General features: G+C 47.4%; 6 protein-coding genes across 6 annotated transcripts; 4 read left to right on the top strand and 2 right to left on the bottom strand.

Annotated features, from left to right (window-relative positions):
• Window positions 1–431: 431 nt before the first annotated feature.
• N7529_006274 (uncharacterized protein) lies at window positions 432–873 on the bottom strand (the record flags this gene model as incomplete). Its single annotated transcript, XM_057241801.1, has 2 exons — window positions 432–724; window positions 867–873. 2 exons carry the CDS (start codon window positions 871–873, stop codon window positions 432–434), a joined length of 300 nt encoding a protein of 99 aa, XP_057097160.1.
• Window positions 874–3,921: 3,048 nt separating this feature from the next.
• Window positions 3,922–4,800, top strand: N7529_006273 (uncharacterized protein; the record flags this gene model as incomplete). The annotated part of the gene is made up of 1 exon (XM_057241800.1): window positions 3,922–4,800. The coding sequence occupies one exon, from the start codon at window positions 3,922–3,924 to the stop codon at window positions 4,798–4,800; it is 879 nt and encodes a 292-aa protein (XP_057097159.1).
• A 150-nt stretch (window positions 4,801–4,950) lies between these two features.
• Window positions 4,951–7,704, bottom strand: lreA (uncharacterized protein; the record flags this gene model as incomplete). Its single annotated transcript, XM_057241799.1, has 4 exons — window positions 4,951–6,383; window positions 6,442–6,880; window positions 6,931–7,025; window positions 7,074–7,704. 4 exons carry the CDS (start codon window positions 7,702–7,704, stop codon window positions 4,951–4,953), a joined length of 2,598 nt encoding a protein of 865 aa, XP_057097158.1.
• Window positions 7,705–8,575: 871 nt separating this feature from the next.
• On the top strand, window positions 8,576–9,616 carry N7529_006271 (putative RAS small monomeric GTPase; the record flags this gene model as incomplete). Its single annotated transcript, XM_057241798.1, has 5 exons — window positions 8,576–8,618; window positions 8,734–8,782; window positions 8,841–8,857; window positions 8,915–9,340; window positions 9,405–9,616. Coding segments are annotated over 5 exons (747 nt in total), but the record flags the coding sequence as incomplete, so codon positions are not given.
• Window positions 9,617–11,775: 2,159 nt separating this feature from the next.
• Window positions 11,776–12,788, top strand: N7529_006270 (Zn(II)2Cys6 transcription factor domain-containing protein; the record flags this gene model as incomplete). Its single annotated transcript, XM_057241797.1, has 3 exons — window positions 11,776–11,883; window positions 11,938–12,035; window positions 12,110–12,788. 3 exons carry the CDS (start codon window positions 11,776–11,778, stop codon window positions 12,786–12,788), a joined length of 885 nt encoding a protein of 294 aa, XP_057097156.1.
• Window positions 12,789–14,396: 1,608 nt separating this feature from the next.
• Window positions 14,397–15,449, top strand: N7529_006269 (aldose epimerase family protein; the record flags this gene model as incomplete). The annotated part of the gene is made up of 2 exons (XM_057241796.1): window positions 14,397–14,887; window positions 14,951–15,449. The coding sequence occupies 2 exons, from the start codon at window positions 14,397–14,399 to the stop codon at window positions 15,447–15,449; spliced, it is 990 nt and encodes a 329-aa protein (XP_057097155.1).
• Window positions 15,450–16,127: the final 678 nt, after the last annotated feature.

Genomic DNA, 16,127 nt, shown 5'->3' with positions numbered 1-16,127 from the left:
AAGCAAGTCATACTATGTTGTACATATTTGTAAATTGTTTTTGAGCCTCATAGACGAACGGTCAACCTCTTGGTAATGACCGAAAAGCAATTTGACTAAATACTGCCCAAATCCATGGAATAGCTTGTTGATTAACTGTAACCCTTTTTTTTCAATCATTGCGATGGTAAAAGTCGAGATAAAACTATACTCAATAATACATGCGTCGGATAAACAGTGTCTGCTCGGAGCGCCAACAATCTTGTGACGATGCCACAGAGCAAAACCAAGCCTAGCACATGGTAATCAAAGATGCATAGAGGAAGATGATGTGCATGCAAGGAGGGTCTTCGATATGGATAAACAACCCGAGTTGGGATCCCACTTGAATCAATGATCATTCTCAGAAGTAGGGCGGTAGGGTGACTCAGAAGGTGATTAGAAAGGCTTCCTTACCACAAGCTGCTGGAGGGCTCGGTCAATCCATTCTTCGTACCCTGTGTCGTCTTTGGACTGCCCTGCTCTGGGGCATAGCCTGAAGCGAGGTGGGCAGCCTTAGGCCGAGAGCTGGCGTCGAGATCACGAACGGGACCAAACGAAGATCCATCATTGATCGGACATGCATATTGGAATCTGACTTTGGAAGCCTGACCAGCGAGCGCTAGGCTGGACTTGCGCTGACATCTGGGGGTAGGCTTCAGATAGGAGTCGAAAAGAGCCTTGCGCTTCAAGTCGAAAAAGCAACCTACAGTGAGAAGACAGAGAACAACAAAGAACGAGAATTAAATGACTGAAAAGCGCCTAGTGCCAAGGATTACCTCAGTAAATAAAGATTGAAGTACTCGAGCGACAATCCTTCGAGTTGAAATGTGGCTGGCTGAGCATACGAATCATGGGATGTAGCCGCTGCAATGCTCTACTTGCGTCCGTAATTGATATACAGTCATCCCCTTAAGCATGCAAGGGGGAGATAGGACGAGACCAAATCTGGTTTTTTGCACTTCAGCGCCAGTGTTCAAATATAAATATCTTGTTTCCCTCTCTTTATCCACTTCAGGTTCCATCGCTGAATTCCTCCTATCTCTTTCGAAATCACAAATCAACATCCCCTACTATAACCAGCAAGTCACCATGAAGCTTACCTTCCATCTTGTGTTCGCTCTTATCCCGACCCTACTAGTTGGTGCAACTCGACTCGAGTCCCAAGATTGCGCTCGTATGTGAACCCTAGCCCATACGAACAATTGCACTCAAAATTCTCACCTTATCTACAGCGCAAGGCAGAATTGTCGAGTTCTGCGAAGCTTGCTGTTCTGGCGAGTGCAAAGACACCGGTCTTTGGCCCGCACCGTGTGCATAGTCATTGGTATAGATTCTTTCCTGAGCATACTAGGAACCACGCTGATTGGTTCTAACCAGATTCAGCAGACTACTGCCACAGAATACTTTAAGCCTAGCAAATAGCTATGCTATCATTGAGCTTCTAGTTAGGCCGCAGTGGCATATCAACACGAGATTCTTTCTGTTCTAGGTTCTCTTTGTTTTGCTATGGTTCCGTCCCACTTGGAGCCCAGAGTTGGTTCGTTATATGCTATTATAGATGCCATGATTGCCGTCAAGTAACCAACGGAATCAAGCTCACCATACATATGAACAACCATATTGTGACTTGTATTTGCTATACTGCTACGGGGGAGGTTTAGGATAGGAGACGGTGCCTAAAGAAGCGACCGATGGGGGTTTTCGATGCACTAGATGCAGTAGATTTATTCTGTGCTAGGGATTTGTCATGTGTTTGCGCAGTGATCAGGTTGAACGGGTTGGTCTCATCTTATCACTAGATTCACACCGACTGTATTAGACAATGCTTGCCTGACCTAGGGTGACGGCCAGGTGCAGAACCTGCTCTCACTGCTCTAATAATTACGTCACTTTGCCTTGATTCTTTAAATCTATAGCATATCGATCATATCGAATAGAAATGATAGTTAATAACCTTGCTGCCCCTATATGGCTATAGATTGCTTCTATGAAAAAAGAAAAAAAACTAATGTTATGTAAGGGAGGTGAAGAGGATGTGCATGTTGCATGTTGAATATGTAGATCGTTCATCATCTCCAATTTTGAGATCTTGCGGTGGGACAGCCATTTGATTATAGATAGCCATCATGGACAACACGAATATGTACAGATATTTACACTTGAATCATCTTACTCCTTTAGACGACTAGTACCAACACGCCAGCGATCTCTTACAAAAGTATAATTGTGTCAATATGAAGGTGCTGTCTTTTGCTATGGCATTTGTCATTTCCGCACTTGCGGTAGCAGGACCTATGGATAGTTCATCTAGTAATAAACTAGTTGAAAGACAGGTATGCAATTTTCTATCCTAAGAACACTCTAAGTAATATTTAAGTGCTAACTAGGATGGACGTGAATAGGCTGTAAGTGATGACGCTTGACTGAAGAGCAATGACTTTGAGTATATAGCGCTGACGGGGATGGACATAAATAGGGTGTAAGCGATGACTCTTAACTGAAGAGCGATGACTCTTAGTATATAGCGCTGACTAGGATGGATATGAATAGGATGTGAGTAATGACCCTTAACTAAGGAACGATGACTTTGAGCAAACAGTGCTAGTGCTGATTGTAATAGATGTGAATAGGATATAAGTGATAACCCTGAACGATGACTTCAAGCAAATAGTGCTAATTAAAATGGACGTGAATAGATGCAAGTGATGACTGCGAAAATGTTCTAATCTAGCTCGAGTCTCCTCGAAAAGAATAGGATCGGTCCAGTATTAGTGCTCATTAGTTAGGGCCGGATGTACAGGCGTAGGTTCCATAGAGGAGGTCAGATATAAAGACTAAGGTAGAAATCTGTGTTATAGGAAACAACAATGTTAAGGTCGGCTGAAGGCTTAAGGCATAGGCCACGAGAATAAGAGAGTAGGAGGTGCAAGGACACCGGAAGGGAGGAGAGGCGAAGCATCTTATAGGCGCTCAAATGGACTGGGCGAATAGGGAGTGGACTTAGATTTAGCTGAAGGGGAGCCATTTTCGGCGTCGTTTTGATCGCCAGTGGAAACGAGGGGAACAAGTGTGTAAGTCGACAGCGTCAACATCAGGACCGGAGTATGACTGAAAGTGCTGGACGGGTGCAGAATAGTGGTGTTATAGGGCAGTGGGTGGTCAAGGGGCGGCTGGACGTCCAAAGTTACGGGTGGAAAGGCAGCCGTTTCGGGCCTTCAAAGCGGTTATTTTCGGCGTCAATCCCACAGGTCCTCAGATTCTAGTTGTAATTTCTAGCATTGGCTGGATAGAAGCTTGTCGCAAGCGAAAACAAGCCAGTATGGGAACAGCCCAATAGTGCGTGCATGTTCGAAAGTCTTACTTATACTCTCTTTCTCCAATAATACTGCTGCAGTTGGTCTTTGTTTTTTTGATATCGATGAACGGCTTGTGAGAGTTGATTATCATACATTGTCACAAGAAACAACACAGCCCTAATTCCTCATACCTCGTCCACCAATGTCACTACTAACCTGATCATTTATTACAGCCATGATGGTATAAACAACCTTCAAACCACGGAGGAAACCCTTTACTCTGTAATTGATGTATCAGAAGAAACAAAATAGTCCATACATTATTGTAGAAAATATTAAATCCCGAGGTCCGAATCTCAGCCTGAGGTGTCCACAGTTGATAACACAAGGTTAACACACGCCCTTTGTCTTCTCATCATCTCACAATGGCCTGCACAACTCGGCTCCAGCGAGCCCTTCCAGCTCAAATACAGCATTTGACGCGTCAATCACAACAATCTGTTGTTTTGCGCTGTCTATCCACCTCAGCGCACCGCCAGTCTCGCCAACCACCATCTCAACCAACAGCAACCACAGTCACAATCCCCCCCCAAAAACGACGTCAATGCTCCAATCAGCACACTCCCCATTGAACTCATCACTCCCGCCCCCCCTCCCCACATCCGCAGGTCTCGCCGACAAACTAAAGCGCTATGTCGAGTTCGGCCGCACATACGTGACCTTCTACAAAACGGGCCTGAAAAACGTCTACCGGAACTATCGAGCCTCCCTCCCCCTCCGAAAACAACTAGGCCTCCCAATCTACCTCCCCGTGTCCCCACCACGGACAATCTCCCACCAAAACCCCAAGAAAGAGCGCCAGGAATCCAATCTCGGGCGCGGTCAGTTCCAGCTCGTCCGTCGATCAGCGCGCGATGTGCGGCGCATGATCCCTTTCACGATGATTCTGATCGTCTGCGGGGAATTCACGCCGTTGATTATTCCGATCTTCGGGTCTGCGATTACGCCCGCTACGTGTCGGGTGCCGTCGCAGGTGGAGAAGGAGCGTGTTGGGTCGGTGAAGAGGAAACTTGCTGCGCTTGAGTCTGGTCGGTTGCCGCTTAAGCCGGATAGTTCTGAGCAGCTACGTCTTCTGGCAAAGCAGTTTGCTGATCTGGCTTGGACGGCGAGTGCCGACCCTGCCTCTGTTTTGCGGGCCTGTGCTGTTTTTGGGTTGGTCAAGCGCCATGATAAGACTGCCAGTGCGCTCCTTGCTGGCTTGATTTATCGGCCGAGGCTGACGCGGTATGTTGAATACCTGGCTATTGATGATAGGATGATCCGTGCTGGTGGTATCTCATCTATGAGTGCTACGGAGGTGCGCATTGCGGTTGAAGAGCGTGGCGGTGTGGATATCTCTGGCACTTCGGATCGGAAGCAGGCAGAGAAGTTGGAGAGGCGCTGGTTGGAACAGTGGATCGCTTTGAAAAAGACTGTACAGTAACAGTAACCTATGTACGTATGTATGTATGTAGACTTCAGACATGTATTATATCCAATTTGTTATTTTTTAATCTTGCTAAGGAAAGACATCACGCTAAGTAACTTTACAATTTGACCACAGATCGGGTATGAATGGCCCCCAAAAGAAATATTAAACCGCTGCCTGCGCCTGCGCTTGGCCACGAAGTTGCTTTGCCCACCTCAGTCCACAACTGTTGCAAAGATCGCGATTTCCGCTCGGTCCACGCCGCCACTCGGGCGTGTTCTTTGTCTTGCACATGGCGCACGACTTCTCAACCGCGATAGCACTTTGCTTGCGCTTGCGCTTCTTGCGGCGAGCCAGCAAGCGCTGGAGTTCATCGCCTAATGTGCGATTTTGCTTCTCTAGCTCGCGCAGCTCAATTTGCCAACTTGACCCTCGGGTGGGATTGAGCTCGGTGAAGAAGGTAGCCGGGTCCGCGGACGGTGAGATGCTGCGGTTTCCGGATGGTAGACCATTGAGACCTATAAGGGCAGATAGATCGGGGGTTTGTTGGCCGAGGGCACCGTATTGACGAGGTGGGAGTGGGTCGTCAAGTGTAAGGGTCGAAGTGCGTGCTGTGCCCGGAAGCGTAGCAAGGCTTTCGTCTGCGGCCGCTGAGATAGCAGTGGTGGAAGGAGGGAAAGATCGAGCGAATCGAATCTGGGCGACGAGGAAGGTAGGCTTATCCCCTTGCCGAGCGTCGCCGGTGTATATGGTTGTATGGGCAGCAAGCATGTGACCTTTCTTATGCCGCATCTGATGCTTGAACGCAGGAGGTTCACTCATTTTTTGGCTGCTGCCACCGACAGTGGCCAAACCAGCGCCTTGGCCACGACATGCTGCGTCTAGGGCTTGTGTGATGGTAGCAGCGCCACCAGAGTCAGGCTCCATGATCTCTTGCATGCCTTTGCCAATCAGGTCATCAGGCGAGCGGCCGAGCACTGGCTTCACTTTACTAGTGATGAACAAAATCACACCAGATAAGGATATTTTGGCCCAAATGTCATTCTCAGCAAGTGCGGCAGACGACCCCAGACGAGCAATCTGGTCGAGTGCGTAGACAGGTCGTGGTCGGCCTGTCATGACCAGATGTTTCCGACCCTGGTGGGGGTCAATGTGCCACGCGCCGTGACTCTCGAACCACATATAACCCCTGTACTTTTGTCTGATACGATACACAACGCTCACTGGGGCAGTGGTTGTGCTCGCTCGCAGATCACGGATCACAGGGCCGATATCGCTTGGATGGCAGATCGTGGAAAGCGTCTTGCCGACAAGCTCAACCGGCTCATACTCCAAAACCCTTTGACAAGAAGGAGAAAGGTACAAAAATTCACCGTTGAAGGAAAGCACATGAATCACATCGTCAGTGTTTTCAACCAAGATGCGATCCAGATAGTGCCGGTTGACTTCTTTTCCGGAGGCACTGGCTGCATTGAGAATGGCAGTCACTTCATCATGGCCGTATCGTGCCATGAGATCTGGCCGTGATGAATAAACATCTGGCGGGACTATATATTGAGGTAACTGGTCCCGCTGGTAATTCACACTGTAGGTGCCATCTATATGGAATGTTAGAGAAAAGAAAGTCTGTCCATTTTCCTTCTGTTGTGAACATACCATTATTTCTTCCGCTCACAGCGTCGGGCTTTTCAACCAGATCGACCTGAAAGCCAACATAGAATTTATACTCACCCGAGTCCCACTGTATGGGAATCATCGTGATAAGGTTCATGAACGGCTGTCCACCCTTGCGGTAATTGATGATACTGGCTTGGATCTCGCTGCGGTCGTCAATAGTTGATCGCAGTCGATTCACAGTCTGGCCATCAACGAAAGTCCGTTTTGCGCCAGCAGATACCTTGCCATCGGGTCCCTGGAGGAACCGACAATTACGGTCAATAATTTCAGCCCTGGTATAGCCTGTCAGACGTTCAAAGGCCTCCGAGACATAGATAATCGGCTGGTCCTCTTTCGTAATATCACACATCACGAATGCGCAAGAGAGATCCACTGCACCGATGTTGATTTTGGGGTTTGGCCTCATAGCCACGCGACCCTATGTCCGTTAGTGAAGTTATTTCATGATCTTGCACCGGTAGATCTTACCAGCGCCCCCAGTACATCAAAGCCACTGCTCGAATAGATTCCAGTATGTTCAGTTTTACCAATCGCAGGCTTTTCCAGCCCCGGTGAGAGATCCTCTTGGCCACGTCAGTGCTGATGGGCCATGCCGGGCGCATGAAACTTACCTGGGGTGGGAGCGGGCTTCTTGGGCTGAATCGCCACTGGTTGCGATGGGCGGGGTCCAAGCTGTGGCCGTTCGACACGGCGTTGGACCCGCGCCTGCACCAGCGACCGGTCACTAGTCCGACCGGAAAAGTCCGAGTCCTCAAAATTGATAGTTGAGTCGGTGCTTGTATCGTATTGGTCCTTACAGGCTGGAGCGGGAGCAGGCGCTGGAGCTGGAGCATGAGGTGGAGCAGGAGCTGGAGCTGAAGCCGGCTGAGAATAGACCGGCACAGATGGTTGATAGGGTGGGTATGTGGACTGAAACTGTGGAATCCCCATTCCCATGGTGGTAGGTGGGTAGGTTGAAGTATCGTAGGCATAGGCGTGGGTGGGGTCCATGTTCATGGGCATGGAGACGCCAGAGGCTGGGTCATATGTGAGCATGACATTTGACATGCGTCCTTCTAGGTCTGGTCGATCAAAGCTCTGTAGAGGCAGGTCCGAGTTCTGGGGGATCATGTCACTATAGGCATAGCTGGGAACCTGACCAGGGAAGGTCATATATGAAGGATCATGAATAGAATCATTAATATTGGAGGGAACATCCTCTTCTTCATCAAAATTCATATTGAAGCTGTTGTTCATAGCCATACTGAATCATTTGGGAGGGGGGGGAGCCTCGTGGGGTATATTGAATGCCGGAGAGAGTCCCAGAGCCCCGGTAACGGTAACGATAACGACTGAATTCTCGGGGAATCCAATGAAATGTTAGGAGGTTTTTGATCCCACTCTTCGAATTTTTTTACTGTTAAAAATTTGTTGTATACACTCTGTAGAGTTGTGTGTGTGTGTGTGTATACGTCTGTGTGCGAGAGTGCAGACGCCCTCGATATATGTGAAAAGGGAGAGAGAAAAAGAGTTGTTCTCTCCTCTCACAAAAGTACAAACCCTGTTGGTGGACCCTGGGAAAAGTACTGTGCACCCAATTAGCGCCGAATGGGAATTGACGTGTGATTTTCCTCTTTCAATCGCGTTCTTTGTTTTGTTTTGTTTCTTATTTTTGTGGTGTTTGGGGTATGAAGATATTCCAGTATAATCCAGGGGGTCAATAATGTGATTCGTCTCAGTGTAGAGGGTTGGGAACCGTCCACTTGTCCAGTGGTCGAGGGTGAAGTTGACGGGTTGTCCAGAGGCAAAAGCTGATTGATCACAAAAAAGAAACATACTTCCGGGGCAAATACGTGTGTCTTCCGCTTATTTGTGTAAACTGTACATTGTTGATTGTTGTATATATATAGAAACATAAGATTTGATCAAGACAGATGCAATGGATAGAGACTATTGATTTTGTTGATTCTACTGATTCCATTGACAATGGAAATGGCAAAGAAGAAAAAGGGGGTCTTGCATACATATTCAATATAAGCTATTAAGTCTAATTGGTTCCCCGTCAACCAACTCCGTCATGTCGGTCACCCCTTCCAAGGTCAACGCTCTACTTTGCCGTTGACATCTCCAATATATGGAGAAGATCTCAATCACCATCTGTGGAGATGGCGGGTGCGGTACGTTGCAGCAAACCTTTTCTCTCTTCCTGGGAATATTCCCACATCGTGATTCGGTGCCATGTTTCCGGGTTTCGAGGCGACGCGATCGAGATCTGATCAGATCGGGACATAGGCAAATCGTCCATCACCCTGCGGCTGGTCCGTAGTCAATGGGTGCACGAGTAGGTTGTCCTGACCCCTTGCAGTATTTACAGTTACTTGCTAATTGACCTGTCGCAGATACGATCCAACCATCGGTATTCTCACCTCCTGATTTGCCTCCTGATTCAAGCTTCTAACCCTTTGATTGTAAGAGGATTCCTACTCGGTCACCCGTAACGTCGATGGTCGCCCCTATTTTCTGTCCATTACCGACACCGCAGGTCAGGAAGAATACCGTGGACTATGGACGGCCTCTACGTTGAAATCGGACGCGTTCCTCCTGGTCTACGATATCACCAACCCTGCAAGCCTCGAAACGCTCGATCACTTCATGGACATGATCCATATGGAAGCTGAACAACGTGTCGAAGACAACCAGCGATTGCGCAAAGAGGGGAACGATATAGGCCTGGGTGGTAGGCCACCGCCAGTGAAGATCGTCGCAGGCAACAAGTGTGATCTCAAAGAGGGTCGAGTGGTAACCTCGCGAGACGGGCTCGCATACGCACGCAAACACGGCTGTGGATTTATGGAAACCAGCGCGCGCGAGATGGTCAACATTGAAGAAACCTTTGCCCGTACGATCAAACATCCCTAAATTGTCAACCAAATTGTCAATTGACAGCGTTAACCCCCACATAGATCTCGTCCGTCGCGTGGTCGAAGCCCGCCGAATTCAAAATAACGCGCTGCCTCGGGCCGAACCACGCACTCTCACTACCACTGCGCTGCCGCCAACCAGTTTATATGCCAACGACCCTCAATCTCGACGAAGTCGCGCGTGGACGTGGAAATTCATCAAACCCCGGAAGAGAACGGAACCAGGTGAACAGGGTCAGGCACATACCGGGGCAGTAAAACGGAAGTGTCAGGGTTTCTGTGCCTGTCAATTATGTTTTCACTGTTCATAAAGTGTTGATATGCTGTTGATCAGGCTGTTGATCATGCCGTACATATTCCCTTAGTATATAGAGGTTGGAATGTCCAGTGTACATAGAAAGTCTATAAAAGAGACGCACAATGTCATGTCGTACATAAAGGGGAATATTTCCTACGGAAAGCAACCCAAACCCACCTTCGGGGGAAATGGACTCGGAATGGGCCTCCGTGGCAATTACCCCGGAACATGTTGCTTGATAGAGAATAGCTACTTGTGTCTATCCATCATCCACGGATCGGCGAAGAATCTAGATCCAGTGTGTGACTTTGAATACGATCTCACATTTGCACACATTACCTAGATCGGGATTTCGGCTAAGCTTTGCATGAAGTCATAGCCTCAAGACCTCGGAATGGTAGCCGGAAAACATGATACTTGAATTTATCTAGGTACATATGTATCCTATGAGGCTTCATGGGGTCCACTGGCGGCCGGCAGAATTGAACGGAAAAAGTGATTCTGGACTCCGTGCTATGGTGTATCATGTTGCAAGATCTTCATATGTAACGAGAACAAAAACGAGGTTGTAGATCATAAATCAAGGATACGAGATGAAAGTACGAAGTATGCAAAGATCAAAAGGACCATCCATCGAATGGTCAACGTCATGGACTTCTGTGGCACCCAATGATAGACGGTTATCTCCATGATCTAAGACCATATAGTTACCGTAGGTGTATAATAGATTCTAGCCACCGCATTAATATGTTTTGTTTAGAGTCATGAATCACGATGACTTTTGATTACTGATGAGTTACTACTACCTGATTTAGGTAGGGTAATCAAGGGTAATCAAGTAGTCGCAGGTTGCCATGCAGCCGTTATTCCAAAAATACGCCAAACGCTTCTTGGTATTTTATTTCAGCCACATTTTCTATTATCCCGCACCCGATTGTCTTAGATTGGAGCTAAGCTGTAGCTAATTATTGGTTTAATAGTTTATTTAATATTGTTCATATGGTCTATGGTCTATGGTCAGGTACTCCGTAGTCAGGTAATACAGAGTACATCTTGTATTAAATATTTAATGAACACTCGGGTGCAACATGCAATCGGCAAACCTATGCCGATTCTGAAGATGTGAACATAAAATTATTCTTTATGCATTATACCGTGGATCATATTATACTGACCAGAGTGAGTTGGTTCTAACCTACATCGGTCCCTCTGTGTATATAATTATACATTATTATGTAGATTGTCAACATCGTGTAATCAACTCCCTAGGCGATCCAGTTCTCAAGACACACCTTCGTACGGAGTATGGAGTATGAAGAAAATCAAACTTAAAGCCGCTTACATATCCATTGATTTGCTGACACACTCTATGTCTTTGGCCGGAAGTGCAATCCACTCGGATATACGTCAGTCCAAAGTCTCCGAAGGCCGAAGGGCTGGAAGCTCCGCTTTCCGTAAGCCGTAATAATGAACTTAAGTCCAGGTGCCGAGTAGTATTCGTATGCAATATGGTATGGTATAATTGGGGAGTGCTGAGGTACGGAGTATGTAATTTATATTGTGATTTTATCCTCTGATCACCAACAGAAAAAATCAAAAAGAGTGGAGTATACAAGTGAACTAGAATATATGATTCGATCCGATCGCCTATGCTACAATTTATATCTGTCTTTTGGTAATCAATAATACCAAAATAATTAAAATCGAATAAAATAAAGAATCAAGTAAAATAAAATAAAATAATCCCTAAACTCGAACCCCCCTCTTTTTTTACTATATATGCACATCGCAGTCCCCGAGTCAACCTTTCCTGATTTTTCTATTTAATTGCGGTTGATATTAACAAAAGGAAGATTGGAAGATTAACTGACTTGGACTGTCCAACATTGAAGTCATCCCTGCATCCGTCTACTTTGTGAACTCAGTTTCTTGGTCTTCGCTCGACATCATTATATCATTGACCCCGATTGACGTCGATCAACCCTGATATTCGCCGGATCTGGAAGTATAGCTCATAAAAGGGTCAATCCCCAATTTCGACCCTATTTACGTGATATCCTCGATTCTTTCGACCGACCTTCACTGTATACATTATATATATATCACACGTTCGATATGGCAGCTCGACAATCATCACCAACTTCGGAGCATTCCCATTCGGACAGCAATGTCCGCAAGAGAGTATGCAAGGCTTGCGATCGGTGTCGCTTGAAGAAATCAAAGGTATGTCTCGATGCAAAGGCGAGCACTGGTGCAACACACACTGACGGGAACCAGTGTGATGGATCCAGTCCATGTTCGCGGTGTCGCGCAGATAATGCCATCTGTGTCTTTGGAGAGCGCAAGAAGGCGCACGATAAAGTGTACCCCAAGGGGTAAGCTTCACCCTTAAAACGACCCTCTAGGCATCCAAAGAACGGTATAGACTAACCAAAATCCCTTGATATAGATATGTGGAAATGCTCGAACAGCAACAAGCATGGCTAGTCCACGGTCTCCAAGAATTATATCGACGGAACATCGAAGGTGAAGGGTGGCCCGGCGAACAACTCAAACTCGAACCCAACGGTCACCCCTTGACGCACGACCTCCTCATGCGCCTCGGTGCCCTCGACAGTAGCAAGGGTGAGCGTTTCGAAGAGAACCCCGAAACCCTCCAGCAAGATCTATGGCACACCAACTCCGGCATGCAACGACAAGAATCATCCGACGGTGGCTCCGATAGTCCTCAATCGCCTGCCCGCTCCCGTTTCTCATCCGATGCCTTCTCCCAGCACACCATGCCCCCGACCCCACCAACGTATAGCCCGTCCACACGCGCGCATATCAAACCCGAGCCACCTCAGATGCCCAGCACCCCGCAATTTGCCCAGGCCATGTCTATGCAAGGGGTGGTGAACCCGCTCGCTCTGCAGGGCTCGCAACCATGGCCTAATAATGGGTTCAATCCGTTCGATGAAATGGATATGATGTCCACCGCGGATTACTCAAATATGAACTTTGACGATCAACAATTGTCTTCGCCGATGTTCAACCGCCAGGTCCCTATGAACTGCTTGTCTCAGAATGATTACGACGATTTCAACCAGTTCCTCAACCCGAACCCTACGGAGATCACATCGATTTAAGTGGGCTTCCACTCTTAACGCCGTATGACGTGATGCATGTATACTATACATGTCTGCTTTTTTTCTTTTCTTTTTCTTTTCTTTTCTTGGGTGGTTCTTTTTAACATTCCATCTGTTGTGAATTCCGGCGTTGGGATCCTAATCACCTCTGTACAGTGACTCGGTTTCGGGATTTGGAGTTTTGGTTCGGAGTTCTAAAACGGGGTTTCCAGGAGGCGCCTATATGGTGTTTTTGTCTTCTCTCTTTCTAATTCAAATGAAGTCTTTTTTTACCCTTCACATGTCACCGTTACACTTTCCCAAACGGGCAATTGATCTCATCTCTTTTATTATGTTCATTCTGTTCTTTATGGTTTTTCATCCTTCACGATTCATTATTCCAATCCAGGAACCAGAGATCTAGGGCCCGGAGCAAGATGCCGAGTTACTCCACCGAACCCTTTTCACGTTGACTAATCGTGTCGAAAAAAAGACGATGAAAAAAACGGGTATAACTCGGAATTATGAGGGCTCCAGGGCTTTAAGGATTTGATTATCAAGCCTTAATCTATATTACTCAGCGGATTTAATTTTTTTTCCAAGGATCCTGTTGCTCCACCTACTACGCCTTTGGGTGTTTTGAGCGATTTTCGCTGACTCGTTACTCGGTATGACTCGTTATGACTCGTTTTGAACTCGTTTTGAACTCGTTATGACTGTCTATATCTCTCTTACGTGAGACCGCCCTGTGCCCAACATTCGCCGAAATGCCGACTTACCGTTATGGGTCAAACGCCCCGACGGAAGCTCGAATGTGCGATTTCGTCTATTTTATTATAGTAGGCAACGGTCGAACTCTTTTTTTGATGAGTTAATCTGCTTGTCTTCGTATAATCAGTATTCGTATTCGTGTGGTTTTGCAACGCGTACTCCGTAGCAGGATTCGAACTAAAACCCCTGAGACGGGCCACATCGCCAAACCTGCTTCGAACCCACTAGTTGAAGGGTAGGGGAAACATGCCTGCCTAGTACATGCCAATCCATACCAATGGTCTCATCTTGGCATATGTCCCCTTTTTTTTTTCTTTCACAAGCTCAGTCTTTCAAAACTAAAACGAGTCCGGGGTAGAGATGATCCTTTCGGACACCGGACCCCGTCTTCTCCGACCGGATGTTAGCTGATCCTAACCCCGGTCACTTGTTATGTCCGTACAGTTCGTCCGTAAGGGTACAGAACAAGCCGCGTGAGTGTCTTGGTAGGTATAGACTTTGTATACTGGATCGTTAGACTTTGGAAGGCTGTGCATCGGTCACGAGCCTTGGAAGCTGGTCCAAGTCACGGGCCAAGGCATACCCTGACGATAGGACTCCATACGCTGAACCAGCCACACACATGTGGTTAGCTCCCACCTGGGCAAATCTCCGGCTCAATGGACAATTCAACCTCCTGTTTAGCCTAATCCTAGATCACAACAACGCGCAAAGGGGAATCAAATTTATGCTAAACTTCCAAAAATTGAAAGGTGTCATCGGTGATTCGTCCCGCATATTGCGGGGTTCCCACGTCATGTCGACCTTGAAAACAATTCCAACTTCCTTCAACTGTTCAAACTTATAAACAAAAGCAAAATGGCCGAACTAGCTGCATTTACCTTTCTGCCTCTGGGCGCGATCATCCAAGAGTTCCGTGTCGGGGACAAGAACATCGTACTCGGGTTCCCCACGCAGGAGGACTACGTCAAGCACAACACCCCGCACTATGGTGCCACCATTGGTCGCGTTGCCAATCGCATCAAGGATGGTCTTATCCACGATTTGAATGGTCAGAAAGTTCAACTGACGAAGAACAATGGTCCCAATGCACTGCACGGGGGTGAAAACGGTTGGGGTAAACGTGTGTTTGAGGGCCCCAGCACCGTAAGACACAATGGCCGCGATGCCTTGCTGTTCAAGTACCTCCACAAAGATGGTGAGGAGGGGTACCCTGGTACTGTGGAGGTGCGCGTGTGGTACAGCGCAAGCAAGGAGGGTGACGCTAAGTCTGTGCTGACCGCCGAGTACGAGGTGGAATTCATTGGCAATGAGTGCGAGGAGACTGTGGTCAATCTGACCAACCACAGGTAATAAAAAAAGCCTCTCCGGAGATCAATATATATAAATCATCCTATTAACACTTTAAACAGCTACTTCAACATCGGTGACGGCCCTGACATAACTGGCACCACTGCACAGCTCGCCACAGGGGACTACCTGCCTCTCGACGACACTGGTATTCCCACCGGCGGCATCGCCAAATTCCCACGCGATGTGACGACCCCATTCGAGCTTGCCGCGACAGGCGCACACATTGACGACGTCTTCATCCTGGAGCCCGATGCCAGCAAGGTCCCGCTGGATACGCGTGGCTTGCCCTTGCGACGCCTGGCGCAATTCAGCAACTCAAGCACGGGCTTGCATCTCGAGGTGCACAGCACCGAACCCGCGTTCCAGTTCTATACGGGCAAGTACATCAATGTACCATCGATCAATGGTGCCCCGGCCCACAATGAGGGGGCTGGGTTCTGTGTGGAGCCTAGTCGGTTCGTGAATGCGATTAACGAACCCGAGTGGCGGTCGATGGTGTTGTTGAAGAAGGGCCAGATCTTTGGTTGCAAGACAGTCTACAAGGCATGGCAGGAGTGATTACAGACTAAGCATTGAGTACCAAATTGTACCAAATTGTACTACCTACATACAAAAGGCGTTTACAGAGTGGAGACGAGACATGGACCTCGGCATGTATGATCATGTACTCCGTAATAATGTAATCGAAGTACAATATCGTACGATATTGTACTTCTTACAGTAAAACAAAATCAAAAAATAAAATAATACAGAAGAGCCGACTCCGAGGTCCATAATCATCTCCGTGACAAGTTCCGATCCGCGGATCCGCGGGTTCTCGGCAAACCGTTTCTCACGGAGAGATCAGATAGTTACATAGTACTCCGTACCCTAAGGGTATTCCATGGTCATTAAAGTAAATCACGCTAATCGGATTTCAAGAGGTCTAGAATTTGTTAATTTGTCCTATTTTGTGTGTTGTCATCCAAAACAAGGAATAATCCAAGTTCGTCCTAAGAGGAAACCTTTCCGATGACCCGCTCTCTTCGAGAAGTATTCCCTTTCTAGAGCAACTCCACTGTGTCAAGTCTGCCGTATTCCCGTTTTGCGGCACTTTATTCCTTTGGGCTCTGCTTTAGAGTTATGCTTTTACTTCCCATTGGAAACAATATCCCACCTCTGTCCGTCCTATTAGAATTTAGTGCCTAGTGCCGGGATTTTCATCTTAATCCCGCCGATAATCAAGATCACTAATCG

This window comes from Penicillium soppii (genome assembly GCF_028829465.1).
Source record: "Penicillium soppii strain IBT 18220 chromosome Unknown utg000005l, whole genome shotgun sequence".
Lineage (NCBI taxonomy): Eukaryota > Fungi > Ascomycota > Eurotiomycetes > Eurotiales > Aspergillaceae > Penicillium > Penicillium soppii.
Note: the sequence above shows the minus strand (reverse complement) of the source record. Positions and strands in the feature narration are given on the sequence as shown.